Source organism: Felis catus, chromosome B1 (assembly GCF_018350175.1).
Source record: "Felis catus isolate Fca126 chromosome B1, F.catus_Fca126_mat1.0, whole genome shotgun sequence".
In the NCBI taxonomy this organism is placed as follows: Eukaryota; Metazoa; Chordata; class Mammalia; order Carnivora; family Felidae; genus Felis; species Felis catus.
Genome location: NC_058371.1, coordinates 30,811,833 through 30,832,629, shown reverse-complemented (window position 1 = coordinate 30,832,629; position 20,797 = coordinate 30,811,833). Strand labels below are relative to the sequence as shown.

Genomic DNA, 20,797 nt, shown 5'->3' with positions numbered 1-20,797 from the left:
CCCAAGGATTTGCTTTGTTTACGAGTCAGACATGCATGTGACAGAACTGTTGGCGGCCCACAGTCCCGCCCCCTGCCCCATCACAGTCTTTAGATATTGACATCAATCTAGATTTGTCTGTAGTTTACTATGATCAAAGATGGTGAATGTTCGTTCCTATATTAGCCTGCTTCAGGCTTTTTAATGAGTTCTCAGAATATGCATGCAGAAAGAGGGAACATTTTCTCTTCTCTGAAATCAATATGAAATCAATTTTGGAAAGAATTTTAAAAGAAATCCATGACTATATTCAGATTCTAAACATTCGACAGGATTTATAATTTCAAACTGAAAAACATTTTGAAATGTGAAGTGTATACTTGGCTACATGAAAAAGAATGTAGTAAAATAATACAAAATTCCTTGTTCAATTGATAAAAGATTAAATATAAAGTTTGGGTGAAATTCTGGTCTTCTTGCTGAAAATGTCTATCAGCAAGATGGAGTGCCAAGTCTCATTTAAATGTCCCAGAAATTATACTTATATTTAAAATTTTCAAAACAACCCATTATTTCCATTTTAGAGGGGAGGAAAGTGTAGTTGGGGGAAGCAATTGGAATGACGTTTTTCAGCTAGGAACTTCCAGAACTAGAAAGTAGGTGACCAGCTATCCCAGTCTGCTGAGATTGCCCTGGATTTAGCACCAAAATCCTGGGTCCTGAGAAAGCCCTCCCTCGGTTCCATGCAGACCAGGGCAGTTGGGTCACCCTACTAGTGAGGCCAAATTTGTAAACTTCTGAAGCCTGGGTTTTTTTCCTTTAATTGCCCAGATTTTATTGGCTCTTTTGAGTTCTGCAATATTCACTTCAGTTGAATTTTAAAATATTGATAATCATCTGCTGGAAACAGAAACAGAGGCTTCAAGGTCTACCAGTGAATTTTAAGACCTCTTACTTTTGACATACCAGGACTTTTTCATAGCTCATTACTTTCTTCTTTGTCCAGCCTCTATACTGACACAGCTTGCTTTCTTGGTAAGAGCTTGCTTGAATTTAACTCACAAATACAGCAAAAGCATTGCATCCTGAAAAGAGGCAAAATTCATAGTGTTAATTCTCATTTCTAAATTTCTAAGTATCTTAGCAGCATTTCTTTGGTGAAATCAGGGTTTGATTAGAGGAATTTTTTTTTTTTTGTTATAAAAGAAATAAAATCATGAGAATGTAATGTACTGCACGATGACTATAGTCAATGATACCGTATTGTGTATTTGAAAATTCCTAAGAGGTAGATATTTAAAGTTCTCATCACAAGAAAAAAAAAAAACTTTGTAACTATGTATGGTGACAGAAGTTAACTGGAGGATTTAAAAAATTTCTCAGTGTGCGTTTTGACATTTCATTTCATTAACTCAACATGAAAGGCAGGAAGAAGCTTTTCCTAATTAGATTCATAAATCGTAAACCAGAATTAGCATCGCTACAAAATCTTCATGAATTCCGAAGAAAATGCCGCATTTCCAAGTACAAGATAAGAATTTTCCATTTCAATGAGGGAAAAAAAAAGTTAAGTTAAGGGGGTGTGACGGTCACGTGCAGAAAGCAGCTTGGGGCTCCTGTTAAATCTTCCCAGATCATTGTAGCCGGTAGTGAGCGCCTCCATCTTTGCTTGGCATGGGGACGTTCAGCTTTAGTAACATCAGCTGTTATTTGATTCGGTGTCAGGCTCCGCATCACACGCTGGAGCCTCCTAGCTGGGTTTATCCCTCCAAAATGCCACCATGTCCTGTGTTTGCTGCTCAAACCCCACAGCATGCCACCGAGAATCAGGACCATCGCAGAGTGTAATTAAAAAGATGATTTCTTGGGCGCCCGGGTGGCTCGATCGGCTTAGCGTCCCACTTTGGCTCAGGTCATGATCTCAGGGTTTGTGGGTTCGAGCCCCGCGGTGGGCTCTGTGCCCACAGCTCAGAGCCTGGAGCCTGCTTCGGATTCTGTCTCTCTCTCTCTCTCTCTCTCTCTCTCTCTCAAAAATAAATCAACATAAAAAACAAGATTATTTCTTGTGCAGAATAACTTCATAGCTCCGCCTCTCTCCCACCTGCGGTTGCTGGAGAGGGGAAACGCTTCCAGGAGGTTGCAGGAGTCGGGCATCTCTGGGAAGAACGTTTTAAAGATAACGTTTAAAGAACGTTTGAGGACGTTGAGCTCTCAGTACGTCCTTACCGGATGCTTGTGTTTGCTGGGAACCGGACTAGAGCGGTGAACAAACGCAGCGGTCCCCGCCTTGTGGAGGGTTTTAGCTTGGTTTTGCTGTGCAAGGTTTCAGTTCCCGGGATGGGTCAACCTCCCTCCAGAAGCCGATGCCCCTCCTTTTGACGCAGTAGCGTCATAACGTCAAGAGCCGCGGAAGGCTACGTCACAGTGGTTACGTCACAGTGCCTAGGTCATAGTGCTTACCGCGTTCACGTCGCTTCCTCTCATCGTGGGGGCATTTTATCACCTGACGACAAACACCACGGCAACACGTAGGGTGAGTGCCGCATAGGACGTTATTTTGAGAGAGACCACATTCATATAACTTTTATTCTAGAGCATCATTGTAATTGTTCTATTTTGTTATTAGTTACTGTTAATACCTGACTGTGCCTAACTTATAAATTAAGCTTCACTGGGCACCTGGGTGGCTCAGTGGGTTGAGCGTCCGACTTCAGCTCGGGTCATGATCTCGCGGTCTGTGGGTTCGAGCCCCGCGTCCGGCCCGGTGCTGACAGCTCAGAGCCTGGAGCCTGCTTCCGATTCTGTGTCTCCCTCTCTCTGCCCCTCCCCCACTCGTGCTCTCTCTCAAAAATAAACATTTAAAAGAAAAAAAAAAAAGAAGGCGGTAGTGCTTTGGGAAACTATAGGCAACACAAGACAAGATCAGAAAAGTGGGCTGGCAGTGGTAAGAGCTTGGAAAAGGGGTTAAGTGGTTTTCTGGTGCCCGGACCAGCTCTAGCCAGCCTTGAGCAGACGCTGGGTGTGAGATCACAGGGAAGACTGCTGTCCTGGGCAGTCCTCTCTTCGGTGGGCACTGCACACAGCATGTTCCGTACATCTGTCAGCTGCCCAGGATTTGTTCCTTCCCCCACTGAACTGAGAAATGAGTTTTAGGGTCAGATTCCCCAGGCAAAAATTCATTAATCTCGTCCAGTGGCTGATTACAGTTTTTTCAGTCTTCATCCCCCTGAGCAAGAATACCTACGGTTTGTTCAGCTGTCACTCTCTATTCTTCTGCCCTAACATGCTCCCAGCATGGGTTTCTCGATCCTTTGTCTTAGTGCCTTGTCTGAAGTTACATTAACTGCATGAGCATTCTGCAAAGCCTGGAGCCAGGAGTTCGTCTCCCAGGAAGGTTCCTCTCACAGACTTCACATTAGGGAAGCCAAGATAAGGGCTTGGTGCATGAACGACAATGATACATTGCCTTTTCCCCTTACCTGAGAGGACAGAGCCACTGGGATAGAGATGGGGAGGGTGGTGATAAACTATTAAGCTTTTTGAGATATTTTGAAGTAAGAAACATGTGCAATGTGCATTAATTTGCATCCTACTGGTACTGAATGCTTATTTATTTATTTATTTATTTATTTATTTATTTTGAAAGAGAGAGGAAGGGAAGACAGAGGGAGGGAGAGAGAGAGAGACAGAGAGAGAGAGAAAGAGAGAGAGAATCCCAAGCAGACTCCGAGCTGTCATTGCAGAGCCCCACATAGGGCTTGATCTCACAAACTGTGAGCCGAGATCAAGAGTTGGATGCTTAACCAACTGAGCCACCCCGGGCACCCCTGAATGCTTTTCACGTAGGCATTCTCTGTGTACATTTCAAGAAGGTGACAGAAACAGTTAAAAGTTGACCCCATTACCTTCTTGAACTATGACAGGAATGCAAATCCCACATTCACAAGTTTTGTCAACAGGGTTATGTTAATCCGTTCAGATGATCTAAGGACATCGATTTCCCATTACTCCTATAAGACAATGTCACATTAACTGGGCTTATCAGAAGGGAGGGAGTCTGACCGTATTTCTATTTGGGTGTCTGAGTTACCAAGGGAGACAACACCACCATCAGAATGCAAAATGCTTCCAATCTTGAAACATTTAAAAATAAAGCAAGGACATATGGAAGCAACCGCAGGACTTGTGCTCAGACTCCGAATCGGTGCAGAGCATGGGGTGTCCGGAGTTAGGTGCCTCCTGCAGCCTCTGCCCGGCTACCCTCTGTTCTCCACTGCAGTGATTCCCGCTGAAGGCAGGGAGAGGTGGGAGGACTCTCCTCTCCTCTCCTAGTAGGATGGCAAAGGCTGAACATCTTATCATTTAGACATAAATAGCTGTAATTAAACAATAAAAAAAATTTGTTGAATCCCACTATTCTAACCCAACAATTGCTTTTCTTTCTTCAAGTTTAATCCATAGCTTTATTCATAAGAGACTCTTAAAAAAATGAGAACAAACTGAGGGCTGTTGGGGAGTGGGAGGGAGGGGAGGATGGGTGATGGGTATTGAAGAGGGCATCTTTTGGGATGAGCACTGGGTGTTGTATGGAAACCAGTTTGACAATAAATTTCATATATTTAAAAAAAAATCCATAGCTTTATTCCCATATGGACAGTTTTTTAATGTTGTTGCCATATTGCATATGCAATTGCAGGGCCTGCTTTTAGGAGAGGAAAACTTCAGTGACATTTATTTCAGGGCCATTTTCCATGTTGTTCCAAAGGCTTTCTGTTTATCATGTTTAATGATTGAATAATACTCCATTGACTGGATGCTTCATAATTTATAGACCAATTCCCTTGTTGTTGGACATTTAGGAAGGCTATTGTTTTTGGCAGACTTATGCTGCTGCAGAATTCCCAGCTGCGTGGGCTGCGATGGAAAAGGAAAGATCATTCCAGGGCAAGCCAAGATTGGATGCTGGGGAGCGTGTGGACAAGATGCCAAAATTGAGTCCATGGAGCAGAAGTAGAGCTGGGAATGGATCAGGATTAGAGTCCAGGCTAATACGAAAGAGCTTATCCCCCCACTCCTTCTTGTTTTACTTGTTTGTTCCCTTTTATCTCCATTCCCCGATCCTATTCCTTCTATTCTTCTATAAGTAACCATTCAAAAGTGTTTTCCAGAAGCAGCTATCCAGAGAGGAATTACTTGTAATTCCAGTGAGGATCACTGGGGCAGGATTTCTGCTGGGCTCCTGCCAGCATGTGGGGCAAGGGTTGGAAGATCATGGGGAAAACCCTGGTCAGAGGTTCAGGGTGGAAAAGATTGCTTGATGCTCGAATTTACTTGTGCGTGGATAAAAGACACAGTCTTTAAAGTCAGTTTCTCACTAGCTAAGGTAAGTTCAGCTACAGTAATAGAAGACATCAAACGTTTAGTGACCAAAGGACAAGTGGTTTATTTCTTTGTCTCCTAACAGCACATGGCTGGTATTCAGGTCGGTGGGATGGCACTTCTTCATGCAGTCATTCTGGTTCTGATCTCCTCAACATGTGCCTTCTAGAACCTCCCCGAGTATCTCCATACTTGCCCACAAGAAGGGCAAAGAGAATGAAGGAGCATGAATGGGAAGTCGTATGAGCCTGGGCTGCAAGTAGGGACATCACATCCCTTCACATTCCATTGTAGAGAACAGAGCCATGCGGGTAATGTGATCTAGCTGTAAGGGTGCCTGGGAAATGTGATCCCAAAGAAAAAGAGCAAATTTGGGGGCAATTAGTGATACCTGTACAACCAGTAAGTAGTACATGTAACATTTTGGCCTGCCATCTGCCATTCTCCTTTGGCTTACTTCTTAATTGGTTCAGAAGTTTTGCCAACAAGGGCACCATTTGAGAACCCCTGAAAGTCTCCCCTAACAAAATTATTTTGGCAGGTCGCTGGTTTTCCTGATACGAGTATACTCTCTCAGTGATATCTGTGGGAGTGGAGGAGGGGGGTGGGGAAAGTGCAAGAGAAAGAGAGGTAGAAAATACTTCTGCGTGGAGGGGTATACATAAAAGTCCTAAGGTCACACCCGCTGTGGGGCCACTTTCACTCTTCTTAACGGGACAACTTTATCATTATGGACACCTCGTAAGCAGACATTTCAAGTGCATGGGCCAGCATATAGTCCTTAGCTGGTCATTTTAAACTTTCCTACAGCTTTATATGCCTCGCATTCATTTGTTGAATCAACATTTAGTGGGTTCCTGAAACAGCTTCTATTCTAGTGCCACTAGTATATAGAAAACATCCAAAGATATCAAAGTTTCAGAGTAAGATGAATTTGAAATTCTTAGAATTAAAGATAAACCATGAGTTATACCTTGCTTTTAGGATAGGAGAAGTGATTTAAAAAAATGATAAAATAAAATTTGATTAAAAAACCCCCCAAAGAGTTCTTGAGTTCTAAAAATAGGTTAGGCAATGGAATGGATAAAGAGTAAATACTTGCTTCTCAAAAACGATCTCACTAATGGTGAGCCAGAGAGGTACAGTCAGGTGGGGCGTGCTCCATGAGTTCAAGAAGGTGTTTGCCAGTAGCAGTCTTTACCAGGCCAGGAAGAGAAAAATTTGTTTCCTGTATTTCCCCGATCTGTGCCAACCTGCTTCCTTGCCATAGCCCTGTTCTGAATTCTAAGCCCCTCGTGCCTATCACGTGGCAGTAAGTAGACCCCCTGAGCTCAAAGTTGGCGGCTCCATTTGGACTGTGTCACCTCACATCCCACTAGCTTTTAGGAGTTCTGGGGTATGAACAGGAGTCCTCGCAAGGGCCACTTCTCATGGGGTACCTACTGTGTGCCAGCCACTGGGTGCCATATTATATGTGCCATATTATATTCAGTAGTTCCCATAGCCTCCCTGAGAGGGAGGCGCTACTATTTTTTCCACATTGCCTGCTAGTAAAACTCAGGCTTCAGTTATTGAGCTTCCCTGAAGTCACAAGGAGAATCAGGAGCAGCAGCCAGGGCCATTAATACCTGAGCTTGAGCATAAACCATTATACTATGCTGCCTTTCCTTCGAGCCACAAAGCATGCGTAAGCACCACATTCTCAGGTTATAACATGCACACTCTTAAGATTCTTTTTCTTTGAATAAAAATACTGTCTTCATTAAAAGAAAAAAATCCTCCTCTCCATGTCCCTAAAACTGAAGCAAAATCATTTACACAAGTATCTTCTGAGGTAACTTGTTGCCCCAAATGTTTAAGATAAAAAGGTGTGCGATTTGGGGTGCCTGGGTGGCTCAGTGGGTTTAGCGTCCGACTTCAGCTCAGGTCATGATCTTGTGGGCCCTGTGTTGGGCCGTGTGCTGACAGCTCAGAGCCTGGAGCCTGCTTGGGATTCTGTGTCTCCCTCTCTCTCTTCCCCTCCCCCACTCACTTTCTGTCTCGCTGTCTCTAAAATAAATAAACATTAAAAAAAAAAAGGTGTGCGATTTAAGTAAGACACCTAAATTTTTAACACTAGAAAATGGGGCCACCTACCTCATAGAGGTCTTTTCCATTTTAAACAAGAGGATGTGTAAGGAAATTTCTGTAAACTAAACAATGAAACACAAATGATTATTGCAATTGTTTTATCGACAAGTCTGGAAACATATGAATGTGTTAGGAAATATTTTATGACAAAAAAACAAGTACTTTGGTGAGGAAATGCTTCCAAAAACCTTATAGGTCCTCCCCAGTTTTCCCCCAATCAATATTTTATGGTAAAAAAACAAGTAGTTTGGTGAGGAAATGCTTCCAATCTATACAATCTATGCATTTATGCATTGGTAACCTTTTTGAGAGAGTTCCTCATCCACCCTCTCTCAACTGAGCCTCTGGGATTATGTACAATCCAACAGGAGAGTGAATTTCAGTAGACAACCAGTGATAAGATTTTGTGGTTTTGGTTCGAAGACTCTTCTAGAGGTATGGAATATTAACTCTCTGCAAATGAAAAGCTGTTAATTGGTTGGCAGGGTATTAGACTGGTCTTATTTTTCATCAAGGCTTAACTCCTCTAACTGCCCGTATTGTACTCTTAGACTAAAATAGATCACTGTATTAAAATAAATAACCTCCTCTTATTATCTAAAGTGTTTTAGGTCAGTAATTTTAAATGAAATACCTGTCATTTTAAAAGTTCAAGAACTCTTTAGGTCTCGGGAAGGATTTGTGGCTCATAGTCTGAAAAGGTGAAACGGAAGCCATTCGTTAAATGTCATCATTAACCAAACAATCTTGATGAGTATTTAGATCTACTGAGGGAAATGTATGCAGGTTTCCCTCAGAAATAAAATAACTGAACATTGTTAGAAACAACCGTGAGGTTGAGAAATCACAGTTCTGTCTATCTCCAAATCCTCCCAGGCTCCTGTACCTAAACACAAATAAGAAGTGACAGTTTTCTTCTTAAAGAGAACAAACTGCATTCTTTAGTCTGGCCTTGAAGTTACAGTTAACGGCAAAAGGAAGAGCCGAATCTGTAACTAGTGATGCATTTCCAGGGCTCTTAGTTTCCTGTCTTCCTTTGCAAATCAGTTTCCAAAAGGAGGTGTCTGCCTCGCTTCCCACTTTCTTTTGCTGGGTATTCGCGTGTGAGATGTTGTTGTGGTTTCAGTCATACCTCAGTCTCCAGCCAATTCAGCAGTGTTCCCATGGAGACTGTTGACTGAGCAGAGCGTGAACTGAATCAGCCACTCATGCCCAGAGCTCACTGTAGTCCTGTTGATGGTCTAATACCAAGCCCAGCAGCAACATGATTGGTGCCATCGTTAGTTTTCTAAGCCCCTTGGCCAGCAAGGCATTCTAGTCAACATTTTACTGACTGCCTGCAATACTGTAATGGCCCCTCACTGGGTTCCCTGATTCCATTCCTGCCCCCCTACGATCTATTTTCTACTCAGCGGCCAGAATGATCCTTCAAAACTCCAGCAATGTAAAATGGTGTGCAGTTGCTGTGGAAATGGCATGGCGGCTTCTCAACAAAATTTAAAAATAGAATTGCCATATGAAAATAACATATGGTCATATTATTCCTAGGAGGCTTTTCTGAGCCACTGTATCTAAAACAGCACCCTCTGTTCTCTTACCCTAGGTTTGTTTTCCTTCACAGTACTTACTACTCCCTGGTAGTATTTTGTACGTGTGTGTTTGTCTATTTTTGTCTATCTCTCTAGCTAGAATGTTCGCTTAATGAGATTGAGGATGTTGTCTGTTCTGTTTATCACTGTATCTATAGTGCCTGGTTCCTATATTATTGAAAGAATGATGAATGAAAGAATGAATGAATGAGTGAACCAGTGCTACAGAGAGGGTACAGAAAAGGTATTGGAGGGTCCAAAGCAGAGGGCAGATGACTGTGTCCAGGCATCAGTAGGAGTGGCCAGGTGGGTATGGTCTCTTGTACAATGAGGTCAGCATGCCCCCCCACCCCCCTGCACTTGATGGAGCTTCAGGCCATGCTGCGTGCCTGGGGAGACTGAGGAGGAGGACTATTATCACCTTCTCTAGTTGCCTACATTGCCTGACATTCTTCAGTTACCACTTTCCCGTTTCCATTTCTCGTCTGGATCTCTGCCTCTCAACTCGGGTTTCAAAGAATTAACATCTGAGCCTGCCATCTACAAGTTTTTGACAAAGGCAGGCCCAGTGACTTAGAGGTGATGCAGGTATCATCACCTCCAGCAGACGTGCCGGCCACTTTAATGAATTTTGTTCAGAAAAAGTATTTCCATCTCTTCTTCCTGCTTTAGGCTCCAGTGTTTGATAAAATGTTTGCCTCTTCTTCTGCTTGAACTCTTGAGGGCCAAGCGTGTTCTTAATTTAAACCTTAACCTTAGCTTTGACTCTTCCCTTCACCCTCCCAAGCCTCAGTGACTCTTTATGTGCGGCTGGATTATTTTTTAATGCGTGTTTAATACTCCAGAGCTATTCGTATAGTAATAGTCACTATCACCTAGAGTAATCTGCCCGAATCCACACCAGAACAGCTGTGATGACCTGTCAACTTTCCCGGGGGTCACTGTAACTTTGTTTTGGTTATGACATGGGATCGGAGCCTGGGAGTCCTCACCGGGATCCAGGCTGATATCCAGCCCAGATACATTTGCACTTGGAAAGCTGATCACACACATATGGCTGAGTGGTGGTTTTTTGTTTTTTTTTTTTTCCCTCAGATGTTTTCGTTTCATCCGTTAAAGCTGAAATCGAGTCTGGGATGCATTTTTGAGGCTCTTACCAAGATGTCATAAGGTGAGTTATCAGACGTATCGATTAGAAATCCATAAAAGTCTGTTTCTAAACTTGAAGGTTGTCAGGGCCCATTTTGGTTCGAACTGGTATGGCTTCCTGGAGGAAAAGAGGTTTCAGGCGAGAGCAGAGGAGTAGGTCTCCTCTGAGCAGAGGGTGGGGGAGGAGGGAGGGCAGTGGAGTGGAGAGAAGACCGGGTGCACTTGGGAAGCTGCGGACAGCTCAGCAGCCCTTCCCCTGGGTAGGTTTTGTGGGCAAGAGCTGAGAGGGGAGCACAGAGAGCAGGCCATGGCAGGCTTGGGGGCTCATGTGAAGGGTTCAGAATTGTTCGGCAGAAGTATTTAAAGCTAAAGAGAAGACAACTGTTTTTATCAAAAAGAATCTTTGTTGGGGCGCTTAGCTGGCTCAGTCTGAGGAGCCTGTGACTGACTCTTGATCTCGGGGTTGTGAGTTCGAGCCCCACGTTGGGTGCAGAGATTACTTCAAAATAAAATAAAAAAAAAGTCTTCCTTTTGCTGCTGAATGAACTTCCTTTTGCTGAATGAGATTTGAAGGCGGGCAGGAAGCAAAAGATGAACGTAGTTTGAATAAAAATACGGAAATTACGTTGAGGAAAGTGGAGATATGTTTTTTTTTAATTTTTTTTTTCAACGTTTATTTATTTTTGGGACAGAGAGAGACAGAGCATGAACAGGGGAGGGGCAGAGAGAGAGGGAGACACAGAATCAGAAACAGGCTCCAGGCTCTGAGCCATCAGCCCAGAGCCCGACGCGGGGCTCGAACTCACGGACCGCGAGATCGTGACCTGGCTGAAGTCGGACGCTCAACCGACTGCGCCATCCAGGCGCCCCGATATGTTTTTAATAGACTTTATCTTATTTATTAATCATTATCTTTTAAATAGACTTTATTTTTGAAAACAGTTTTAGGTTTACAAAAAGATGGTCCAGAGTTCCATACACCAGCTCTCCCTGCCCCCCACCCCCCCTTCATGTGTATACAGTTTCCCTTTTTATTAACATCTTACCCTTAGTGTGGTACATACATTTGTTACAATGGATAAGCTTAATTGATAAATGACTATTACCTAAATTCTGTTGTTTGCATTAGGGTTTTTTCTTCATGTCGTACGGTTCTATGGGTTTTGACAGATGCATAATATCATGCATTTACCAGCGAAGTATTATACAGAATAGTTTCACTGCCCTAAATATCCCCTGTGCTCCACCTACTCATCCCTCTTCCCCCTAAAACTGTGGAAGCCAGTGATCTGTATATTGTCTCACAGTCTGCCTTTCTAGAACGTAATACAGTTGGACTCACACAGCACATACAACTTTTTCAGCTGGCTTCTTTCACATAGCAGCGTGCACTTAAGGTTCCCCCGTGTCTTTTTATAGCTTGATAGTGCCTTTTTTATTTTTTAAATCACTGAACATTGCATTGTATGGATGTACCACAGTTTATGTATTCACATACTGAAGGACATCTTGGTTACTTCTAATTTTTGCAATTATGAATAGAGTGGCTATAAATACACATGTGTGGGTATTTGTGTGACATAAGTTCTCAGTTCTTTTGAGTAAATACAAGTAGTGTGATTGCCGGATTGTATCGTATGTTTAATTTTGTAAGAGACTAGCAAACTGTCATCCAAAGTGGCTATACCATTTTGCATTTCCACCAGCAATGAATGAGAGTCCTTGTTCCTCCAAATCTTTGCCAGCATTTGGTGCTCTCAGTGTCTTGGAGTTTAGCCATTCTAATAGGTGCGTGGTAGTATTTCATTGTGTCAGTTTGAAATTTCCTGATGATATATGATATCGAAAATCTTTTCATATGCTTATTTAACATCTGTGGCTCTTCTTTGGTGAGATATCTGTTCATATACTTTGCCCATGTTAAAATGAGGTTGTTTTTTTTATTGTCGTTTTAAAAATTCTTTCTATTGTGGGTTCTAGTACTTCACTAGATGTGTGTTTTACAAAGGTTTCTTTCCCAGACTGTAGATTGTATCTTCATTCTCCCGATAGTGTCTTTTGCAGAGCAGGTTTTTTTTTTTTTATTTTAATGAAGTCCAGCTTGTCATTTTTTTCTTTAATGGGTTATGCTTTTGGTGCTGTATGTAAAAGGTCATCATCAGACCCAAAGTCAATGAGATTTTCTCCTACATTCGAGGCGTTTCACAGTTTTGTGTTTTACATTTAGGTCATGTACCCACTTCCAGTTAATTTTTTATGAAAGATATAAGGGCTTGTCTATATTAATTTTCTTGTGTATGGATGTCCAGTCGTTTCGGCACTATTGGTTAAAAAGGCAATTCTTTTTGTATTGAATTGCATTTGCTCCTTGTTGACTATATTGTGCAGGCGTATTTCTGGACTCTCTCTTCCGTTTCACTGATACTTTTGTCTGTTCTTTCACCAACGTCATACTGTCTTGATCACTGTAGTTTTACGATAAGTTGGGTAATGTCAGTCCTCTGACTTTGTTCTTTTCCTTCAATATGGTGTTGGCTAATCTGGGTCTTCTGACTTTCTATACAAACTTCAGTCAGTTTGTCAATATCCACAAAATAACTTTCTGCGATTTTCACTGATATTGCATCGAATCTACAGACCAACTTGGGAAGAACTGGTATCTCAAGAACATTTAGTTTTCCTATCCACAAACATGAACTATCTCTTCATTTCTTTATTTTTTTCTTCCAAATTTTTATCTAAATTCAAATTAGTTAACATACAGTGTAATATTGGTTTCAGGAGTAGAATTTAGTGATTCCTCACTTACATATAATATATCCTAACAAGTGCCCTCCTTAATGCCCATCACCCGCGTCACCTCCATCAACCGTCAATTTGTTCTCTGTCTTTAAGAGTCTCTTGTAATTTGGGGCACCTGGGTGGTTCAGTTGGTTAAATATCTGAGTCTTGATTTCGTCTCGGGTCATAATCTTACAGTTCCTGGGTTCAAGCCCTACATCGAGCTCTGCACTGACAGTGTGGAGATGCTTTGGATTCTCTCTCTCTCTTCCTCTCTCTCTCTCTGCCCCTCCCCCACTCACATTCTTTCAAAGTAAAAAAATAAACTTAAAAAAAGAGTCTTTTGTGGTTTGCCTCCCTCTCAGTTTTTATCTTATTTTATTTTCCCTCCCTTCCGCTATGTTCTTCTGTTTTCTTTCTTTCCTTTTTTTTTTGAAAGATATGATATCTTTAAAAAGTGTTTATTTTTGAGAGAGAGAGCGAGCACAAGCATGGGAAGGGGTAGAGAGAGAGGGAGACCGAGGATCCAAAGCAGGCTCCAGGCTCACAGCACAGAGCCCAGTGCAGAGGTCAAACTCACAAACCATGACATCATAACCTGAGCCAAAGTCAAATGCTTAACAGACTGAACCACCCATCTGTGTTTTTTTTTTTCTTAAATTCCACATATAAGTGAAATCATACAGTATTCATCTTTCTCATCTGACTCATTTTGCTTAGCAGAATACATTCTACTTCCATCCACATCTACTTCCATCCACGGCAAGATTTCATTCTTTTTGATGACGGAATAATATTCCATTGTATTTATATATGACATCTTCTGTATCCATTCATCAGTGATGGACATTTGGGCTCTTTCCATACTTTGGCTATTGTTGATAGTGCTGCTATAAACATGGGGCGTGCATGTGCCTCTTCGAATCAGTATTTTTTATCCTTTGGGTAAATATTTAATAGTGCAATTGCTGCATTGTAGGGTAGTTCTACTTTAAAAGTTTTGATGAACCTCCATACTGTTTTCCAGAGTGGCTGCACCAGCTTGCATTCCCACCAACAGCGTGAGAGGAGAAGTTCTCTTTTCTCCTTATCCTTGCCAACACTTGTTGTTCCCTGAATTGTTAATTTTTAGCCATTCTGACAGGTGTGAGCTGGTATCTCATTGTGGTTTTGGTTTGTATTTCCTTGATGATGCGTGATGTTGAGCATTTTTTCATGTGTCTGTTAGTCATTTGTGTGTCTTCTTTGGAGAAGTGTCTTTCGTATCTTCTGCCCATTTCTTAACTGGATTATTAATTTTCTGGGTGTTGAGTTTGATAAGTTCTTTATCAAATTTGGATACTAGCCCTTTAATATGTCATTTGCAGGTATCTTCTCCAATTCCATCAGTTACCTTTTAGTTTTGTTGATTGTTTCCTTTGCTGTGCAGAAGCTTTTATCTTGATGAAGTCCCAATAGTTCATTTTTGCTTTTGTTTCTTTTGCCTCCGGAGACATGTCTAGTAAGCAGTTGCTACAGCTGAGGTCAAAGAGGTTGCTGCTTATTTTTCTCCTCTAGGATTTTGATAGTTTCCTGTTTCACATTTAGGTTTTTCATCCATTTTGAATTTATTTTTGTGTGTGGTGTAAGAAAGTAGTCTAGTTTCATTCTTCTACATGTCACTGTCCAGTTTTCCCAACACCATTTGTTAAAGTGACTGTCTTTTATCCATTGGATATTCTTTCCTGCTTTGTTGAAGATTAATTGACCATTTAGTTGGAGGTCTATTTCTGGGTTCTCTATTCTGTTCCATTGATCTGTGTGTCTGTTTCTGTGCCAATACCATACTGTATTAGTGATTACAGCTTTGTAATACAGTTTGAAGTCTGGAACTGTGATTTCTTCAAATTTGGTTTTCTTTTTCAACATTACTTTGGCTATTCGGGGTCTTTCCTGGTTCTATATAAATTTTAGAATTGTTTGTTCTAGCTCTGTGAAGAACATGGGTGTTATTTTGATAGGGATTTGAATGTGTAGATTGCTTCTGGCAGTACAGACATTTTAACAGTGTTTGTTCTTCTAATCCACGAACATGGAATATTTTTCTATTTCTTTGTGTCTTCTTCAATTTCTTTCATAAGTGTTTCAGAGTACAGATCTTTTTTTTCTTTTTTTTCTTTTTTTCTTTTTTTTTGAGAGTGAGAGAGAGAAAGCATGAATGCACAGCACAGGGGAGGGGCAGAGGAAGAGGGAAAGAGAGCATCTCAAGCAGGCTCTGTGCTCAACCTGATGCAGGACTCGATCCCATGACCCTGCGGTCATGACCTGAGTTGAAATCAAGAATCGGATACCTAACCACTGAGCCACCCAGGCACCCCCAGAGTACAGATCTTTCACCTCTTTGGTTAGGTTTATTCCTAGGTATCTTATGGGTTTTGATGCAATTGTAAATGGGATTGATTCCTTGATTTCTTTCTGTTGCTTCACTGTTAGTGTGTAGAAATGCAACAGATTTTTGTACATTGATTTTATATCCTGTGATGTTGCTGAATTAATGTATCAGTTCTAGCAATTTTTTGGTGGAGTCTTTTGGGTTTTCTACATAGAGTATCATGTCTTCTAAGAGTGAAATTTTGACTTCTTCCTTGCTTATTTGGAGGCCTTTTATTTAGTTTTGTTGTCAGATTGCTGAGGCAAAGACTTCCAGTACTATGCTAAATAGCAATGGTGAGAAGTAGAATCCTTATCTTGTTCCTGACTTTAGGGGAAAAGTTCTGTTTTTCCCCATTGAGGATAACATTAGCTGTGGGTCTTTCGTATATTGCCTTTATGATGTTGGGGTATGTTCCATCTATCCCTACCTTATTGAGGGTTTTTATCAAGAATGGATGCTGTATTTTGTCAAATGCTTTTTTTCTGCATCTATTGACAGGATCATATGGTTCTTATCCTTTCTTTTATTAATGTGGTATATCATATTGATTGATTTAAAGGTATTGAACCACCCCTGCAGTCCAAGAATAAATCCCACTTGATCGTGTTGAATAATTCTTTGAATGTACTGTTGGATTTGATTGCTAGTATCTTGTTGAGAATTTCTGCATCCATATTCATCAGGGATATTGGTCTATAGTTCTCCTTTTTAGTGGGGTCTTTGTCTGGTTTTGGAATCAAGGTAATGCTGGCCTCATAGAATAAATTTGGAAGTTATCCTTCCATTTCCATTTTTTGGGACAGTTTCAGAAAAATAGGTATTAACTCTTCTTTAAATGTTTGGTAGAATTCTCCTGGGAAGCCGTCTGGCCCTAGACTCTTGTTTGTTTGGAGATTTTGATTACTGATTCAATTTCTTTGCTGGTTATGGGCCTGTTCAAATTTTCTATTTCTTCCCATTTCAGTTTTGGTAGTTTCTATGTTTCTAGGAATTTATCCATTTCTTCCAGATTGCTCAATTTGTTGGCATATAATTGCTTATAATATTCTCTTGTAATTGCATTTCTACAGTGTTGGTTTTGATCTCTCCTCTTTCATTTGTAATTTTGTTTATTTGGGTCCTTTCTCTTTTTGATAAATCTGGCTAGGGGTTTATCAGTTTCATTAATTCTTTCAAAGAACCAGCTCCAAGTTTCATTGATCTGTTTACTGTTTTTGTTCCCCCCTATATTGTTTATTTCTGCTCTAATCTTTATTATTTCCCTTCTTATGCTAGCTTTAGGCTTTATTTGCTGACCTTTTTCCAGCTCCTTTAGGTATAAAGTTAAGTTGTGTATTTGAGACTTTTCTTGCTTTTTTTTTTTTTATTTTTTTTTTCAACGTTTATTTATTTTTGGGACAGAGAGAGACAGAGCATGAACGGGGGAGGGGCAGAGAGAGAGGGAGACACAGAATTGGAAACAGGCTCCAGGCTCTGAGCCATCAGCCCAGAGCCCGACGCAGGGCTCGAACTCACGGAACGCGAGATCGTGACCTGGCTGAAGTCAGACGCTTAACCGACTGCGCCACCCAGGCGCCCCTTGACTTTTCTTGCTTTTTGATGAAGGCTTGTATTGCTATATACATCTCTCTTATGACTGCTTTTGCTGTATCCCAAAGGTTTTGGACTGTCGTGTTTGCATTTTCATATCCTTCCATGTATTTTTTTTTTTATTTCTTCTTTAATTTCCTGGTTAACCCATTCATTCTTGAGTAGGGTGTTCTTTAACCTCCATGTATTTGTGGTCTTTTCAAATTTTTTCTTGTGGTTGACTTCAAGTTTCATAGTATTGTGGTCTGAAAATATACATGGTATGATCTCGGTCTTTTTATATTGGTTGAGGCCTGATTTGTGACCCAGTATGTGATCTATTCCAGAGAATGTTCCATGTGCGCTCAAAAAGAATGTGTTTTCTGCTGCTTTGGGAAAAAATGCACTGAATATATCTGTTAATTCCAGCTGGTACAGTGTGTCTTTCAAAGCCATTGTTTCCTTATTGATCTCCTGCTTAGATGATCTGTCCATTGGTGTAAGTAGGGTGTTAAAGTCTTCTATTATCATTGTATTGTTGTCAATAAGTTATGTTTTTTTATCAATTGTTTTATATATTTGGGTGTCCTCATATTGGGGGCATAAATACTTATAATTGTTATATCTTGTTAGATAGTCCCCTTTATTAGGATATAGTGCCCTTCTTTATCTCTTATTACAGTATTTGGTTTAAAATCTAGTTTCTCTGATATAAGTATGGCTGCTCTAGCTTTCTTTTGATGTCCATTTGCATGATAAGTGGTCCCCCACACCTTTACTCAGGGATGTGGGGCTCAAGGGTGCGGGGTTTGGCGAAAGCAGCTCCAGCCTCCGCTGGTGGTGCTGTGTTGTGCACTGAAGTCTGACCCTGCTGGTGGGTGGGGGAAGATGGCATCACCCCACTCTCTTGTCTCCAGAGAGGGGAGCTCGCATGTGCTGCTGTTCAGGAAGCCCTCACAGAAAAGCAAACAATCTCCCTTCTTGTGTCCCAGGCTTCTGTCAGATCCTTGCTCTCCCCCTGTCTGTGCTCAGGCTATTACCATGTCTGGTACCACAGTTCTCCTGTGTTTTATCTCTGGTGCTTGGCTGGGATTCAAAACTCTAAATCCTAAAGGACCCGGCATGGCTTGGACCCACTTCCCTCCTCCAGAGGAGAGCCTTGCCTCATTGTGTCTGGTGCTATTTTGTCCCAGAAAAGCAGTCGAATGGCTGTGCAGGTGCTTGGAGTTTATGGCGAAGCACAGGGAAAAGCAGTGAGCAGGTTATACGCCCTCTGTACGTGCTTCTGTCTTTTGCTGACGAATGGCTGCTCAGTGGCTCACACTGACTCTTTTGTTCTTGAAGAGGCAATAGACCCTCTTACAAACGTGCTCCAGGAAGGGGAACATTCTTTCCCAGGGTGACCCAGGGGATCCCTTTACGATGCTGTGAAGGCTTCCAGGCCTCCACTCTTCTTCCTGGGATTGCCACTGTCAGCCCTGATTGACTCTGGCAAATGGCACGGACTTCTCAAACCTCAGAATTTGAGTTTCACTGTTTATAAAAACTTGTGATAGTCACTTCCTCTCGATTCCCCAGTCACTGGTTTTGGGGAAGAGTTTTTCTTGTGTGAACCCAGCACATGGCTCTGTCTCCCCCTCTCTCTTTTTCTCTCTCCTTTGTCCACAAAAAGGGCTCCCTCCTCTCCAGGGCACCGCAGCTTTTCTTTCCCCTACTTCATGTCTTTGCCCCCCATACTTGCCACGTTCTTTTCTTTTAATCGTGCAGATTTTTCTCTTAATCCTCAGCTCGATTTCCTAGGTGTTCAAAATGATTTGACGTTAATGTAGTTGTGTTTAAGGGGCAAGGTAAGTCTAGAGTTCTCCTACTACTCCACCATCTTCTCTCTTCATTTCTTTAGATCTTTGTATCCTTCATCAGAGTTTTATAGTTTTTCTCACATAGATCTTATATATATTTTGTTAAATTTATGCCGAAGTATTTTATTTTTGGGAGTGCTGATGTAAATGGTGTTGTGTTTTTAATTTCAAATTCTAATTATTCATTACTGACATATAGGAAAGCAATTGACTTCTGTATATGAACCATCAAGTAGACGTTAGCTGTAGGGTTTTTGTCAAAAAAAAATTTTTTTTAATTAAGTTGAGGAAATACTCTTTTCATAGTTTGCAGAAAGTTTTGTCATGAATGAGTATTGGGTTTTGCCAAATACTTTTTCAGTATCTATTGATACCATCATGTGATATGGTTTTTCTTTTTTAACCTGTTAATGGGATGATGGATCACGTTTTTCAAATGCTAAACCAGACTTGCATATCTAGGATAAATCCCACTTGGTCATGGTGTATACTCTTTTTATGCAATGTTGTTTTCGATTTGCTAATATTTTCTTGAGGAGTTTTGCATCTATGTTCATGAGAGATGTTGGTCTATAATTTTCCTTGTTTGTATTGTCTGTCTACTTTTGGTATTGGAATAATTTTATTCCCTCTGCTTCTATTTTCTGGAACAGATTGAAGACAGCCTATTATTTTCTTCTTTAAATTCTTCTTTGGTAGAATTCAACAGTGAAACCATCTGGGCTTGGTGTTTTCTGTTTTGGGAGGTTATTAATTATTGATTCAGTTTCTCTAATGGAGGCCTATTGAGTTTATCTATTTCTCCTTGTGTGAGTTTTAGCAGACTGTACCTTTCAAAGACTTGGTGCATTTCATCTAGGTTATCAAATTTATGGGAATACAGCTGTATATAATATTCTTTAAAATTTTTTTTTATTTTTTTAACTTTTATTTATTTTTGAGAGACAGAGAGAGATAGAGCATGAATGGGGGAGAAGCAGACAGAGAGGGAAACACAGAATCCGAAGTAGGCTCCAGGCTCTGAGCTGTCAGCACAGAGCCTGATGTGGGGCTCAAACCCATGAACTGTGAGATCATGACCTGAGCCAAAGTCAGATGCTTTAACTGACTGAGCCACCCAGGCACCCCCTTTATAATTGTTTTAGGTTTATTTATTTATTTTGAGAGAGAGAGAGCACAAGTGAGTAGAGGCTGAGAGAGAGAATCTCAAGCAGACTGTGTGCTTTTAGTGCACAGCCTGTCTCAGGGCTCGATCACAACCTGAGAACCATGAGATCACAACCTGAGCCAAAATCAAGAGTCATCCACTTAACCGACTAAGCCACACACGTGACCCCCGCCCCCCCCCGCCCCGCTTTTTTTATTTTAAAGTAAGCTCTATGCCCAACATGGGGCTCAAATTCATGATCCTGAAATCAAGAGTTGCATGCTCCATGGACTGAGCCAGCCAAGTACCTGTTTTATTATCCTTCTAATGCCCATGGGATCTGTGGTGATGGCCCCCTTTTCATTTTTAATAATAGTAACTTGTGTCTTCTATCTTTTATTCATTCTTAGTCTTATTAGAGATTTATCCATTTTGTTGATCTTTTCAAAGACATAGCTTTTGATTTCATTGATTTTCTCTGTTAATTTTTTGCTTTCAACCTCATTGGTGTTTGCTCTATTTTTATTATTTCTCTTATTCTATTTAATTTGGATTTAATATGCTTTTCTTGTTCCAGTTTCCCACACAGAAGCTTAGATTATTGAGTTTAGATTTGTCTTCTTTTCTACCATATGCATTAAATGCTATACACTGTCCTCTAAGCACTGCTTCTGCTGCATTCCACAGATTTTGACATTTTACTTTCATTTTCAACTAGTTAAAAAAAATTTTAAGATTGTTCCTGAAGCTTTTTCTTTGACCTATGTGTTACTTAAAGCCATGTTGTTTAATTCCCAAATAT

At 41.0% G+C, this 20,797-nt stretch overlaps 1 protein-coding gene and 1 long non-coding RNA gene across 30 annotated transcripts in view; one reads left to right on the top strand and one right to left on the bottom strand.

Annotated features, from left to right (window-relative positions):
* LOC101100463 overlaps positions 1 to 2,364 on the bottom strand; it is a 95,933-nt gene extending 93,569 nt beyond the window's left edge. For 13 of the 25 annotated variants that reach the window (XM_019828390.3, XM_019828394.3, XR_006596431.1 and 10 more), the window contains exons 1-2: positions 2,206 to 2,363; positions 946 to 1,064 (exon numbers count right to left, since the gene is read on the bottom strand). Coding sequence is in view for 3 of the 25 variants with exons in the window: in XM_019828394.3 (XP_019683953.1) it covers positions 946 to 966 (21 nt within the window). In the remaining 22 variants the exon portion in view is untranslated. Of the gene's footprint in view, positions 1 to 934; positions 1,065 to 2,080 lie in introns of all 25 variants that reach the window. The other 12 variants (XR_006596439.1, XR_002155690.3, XR_002155700.3 and 9 more) reach the window with 7 other exon arrangements.
* A 3-nt stretch (positions 2,365 to 2,367) lies between these two features.
* Positions 2,368 to 20,797, top strand: part of LOC102899518 — a 280,549-nt gene continuing 262,119 nt past the window's right edge. For all 5 annotated transcript variants that reach the window (XR_006596442.1, XR_002741653.2, XR_002741652.2 and 2 more), the window contains exons 1-2: positions 2,368 to 2,512; positions 10,173 to 10,248. This is a non-coding gene — a long non-coding RNA (uncharacterized LOC102899518). The remainder of the gene's footprint in view (positions 2,513 to 10,172; positions 10,249 to 20,797) is intronic.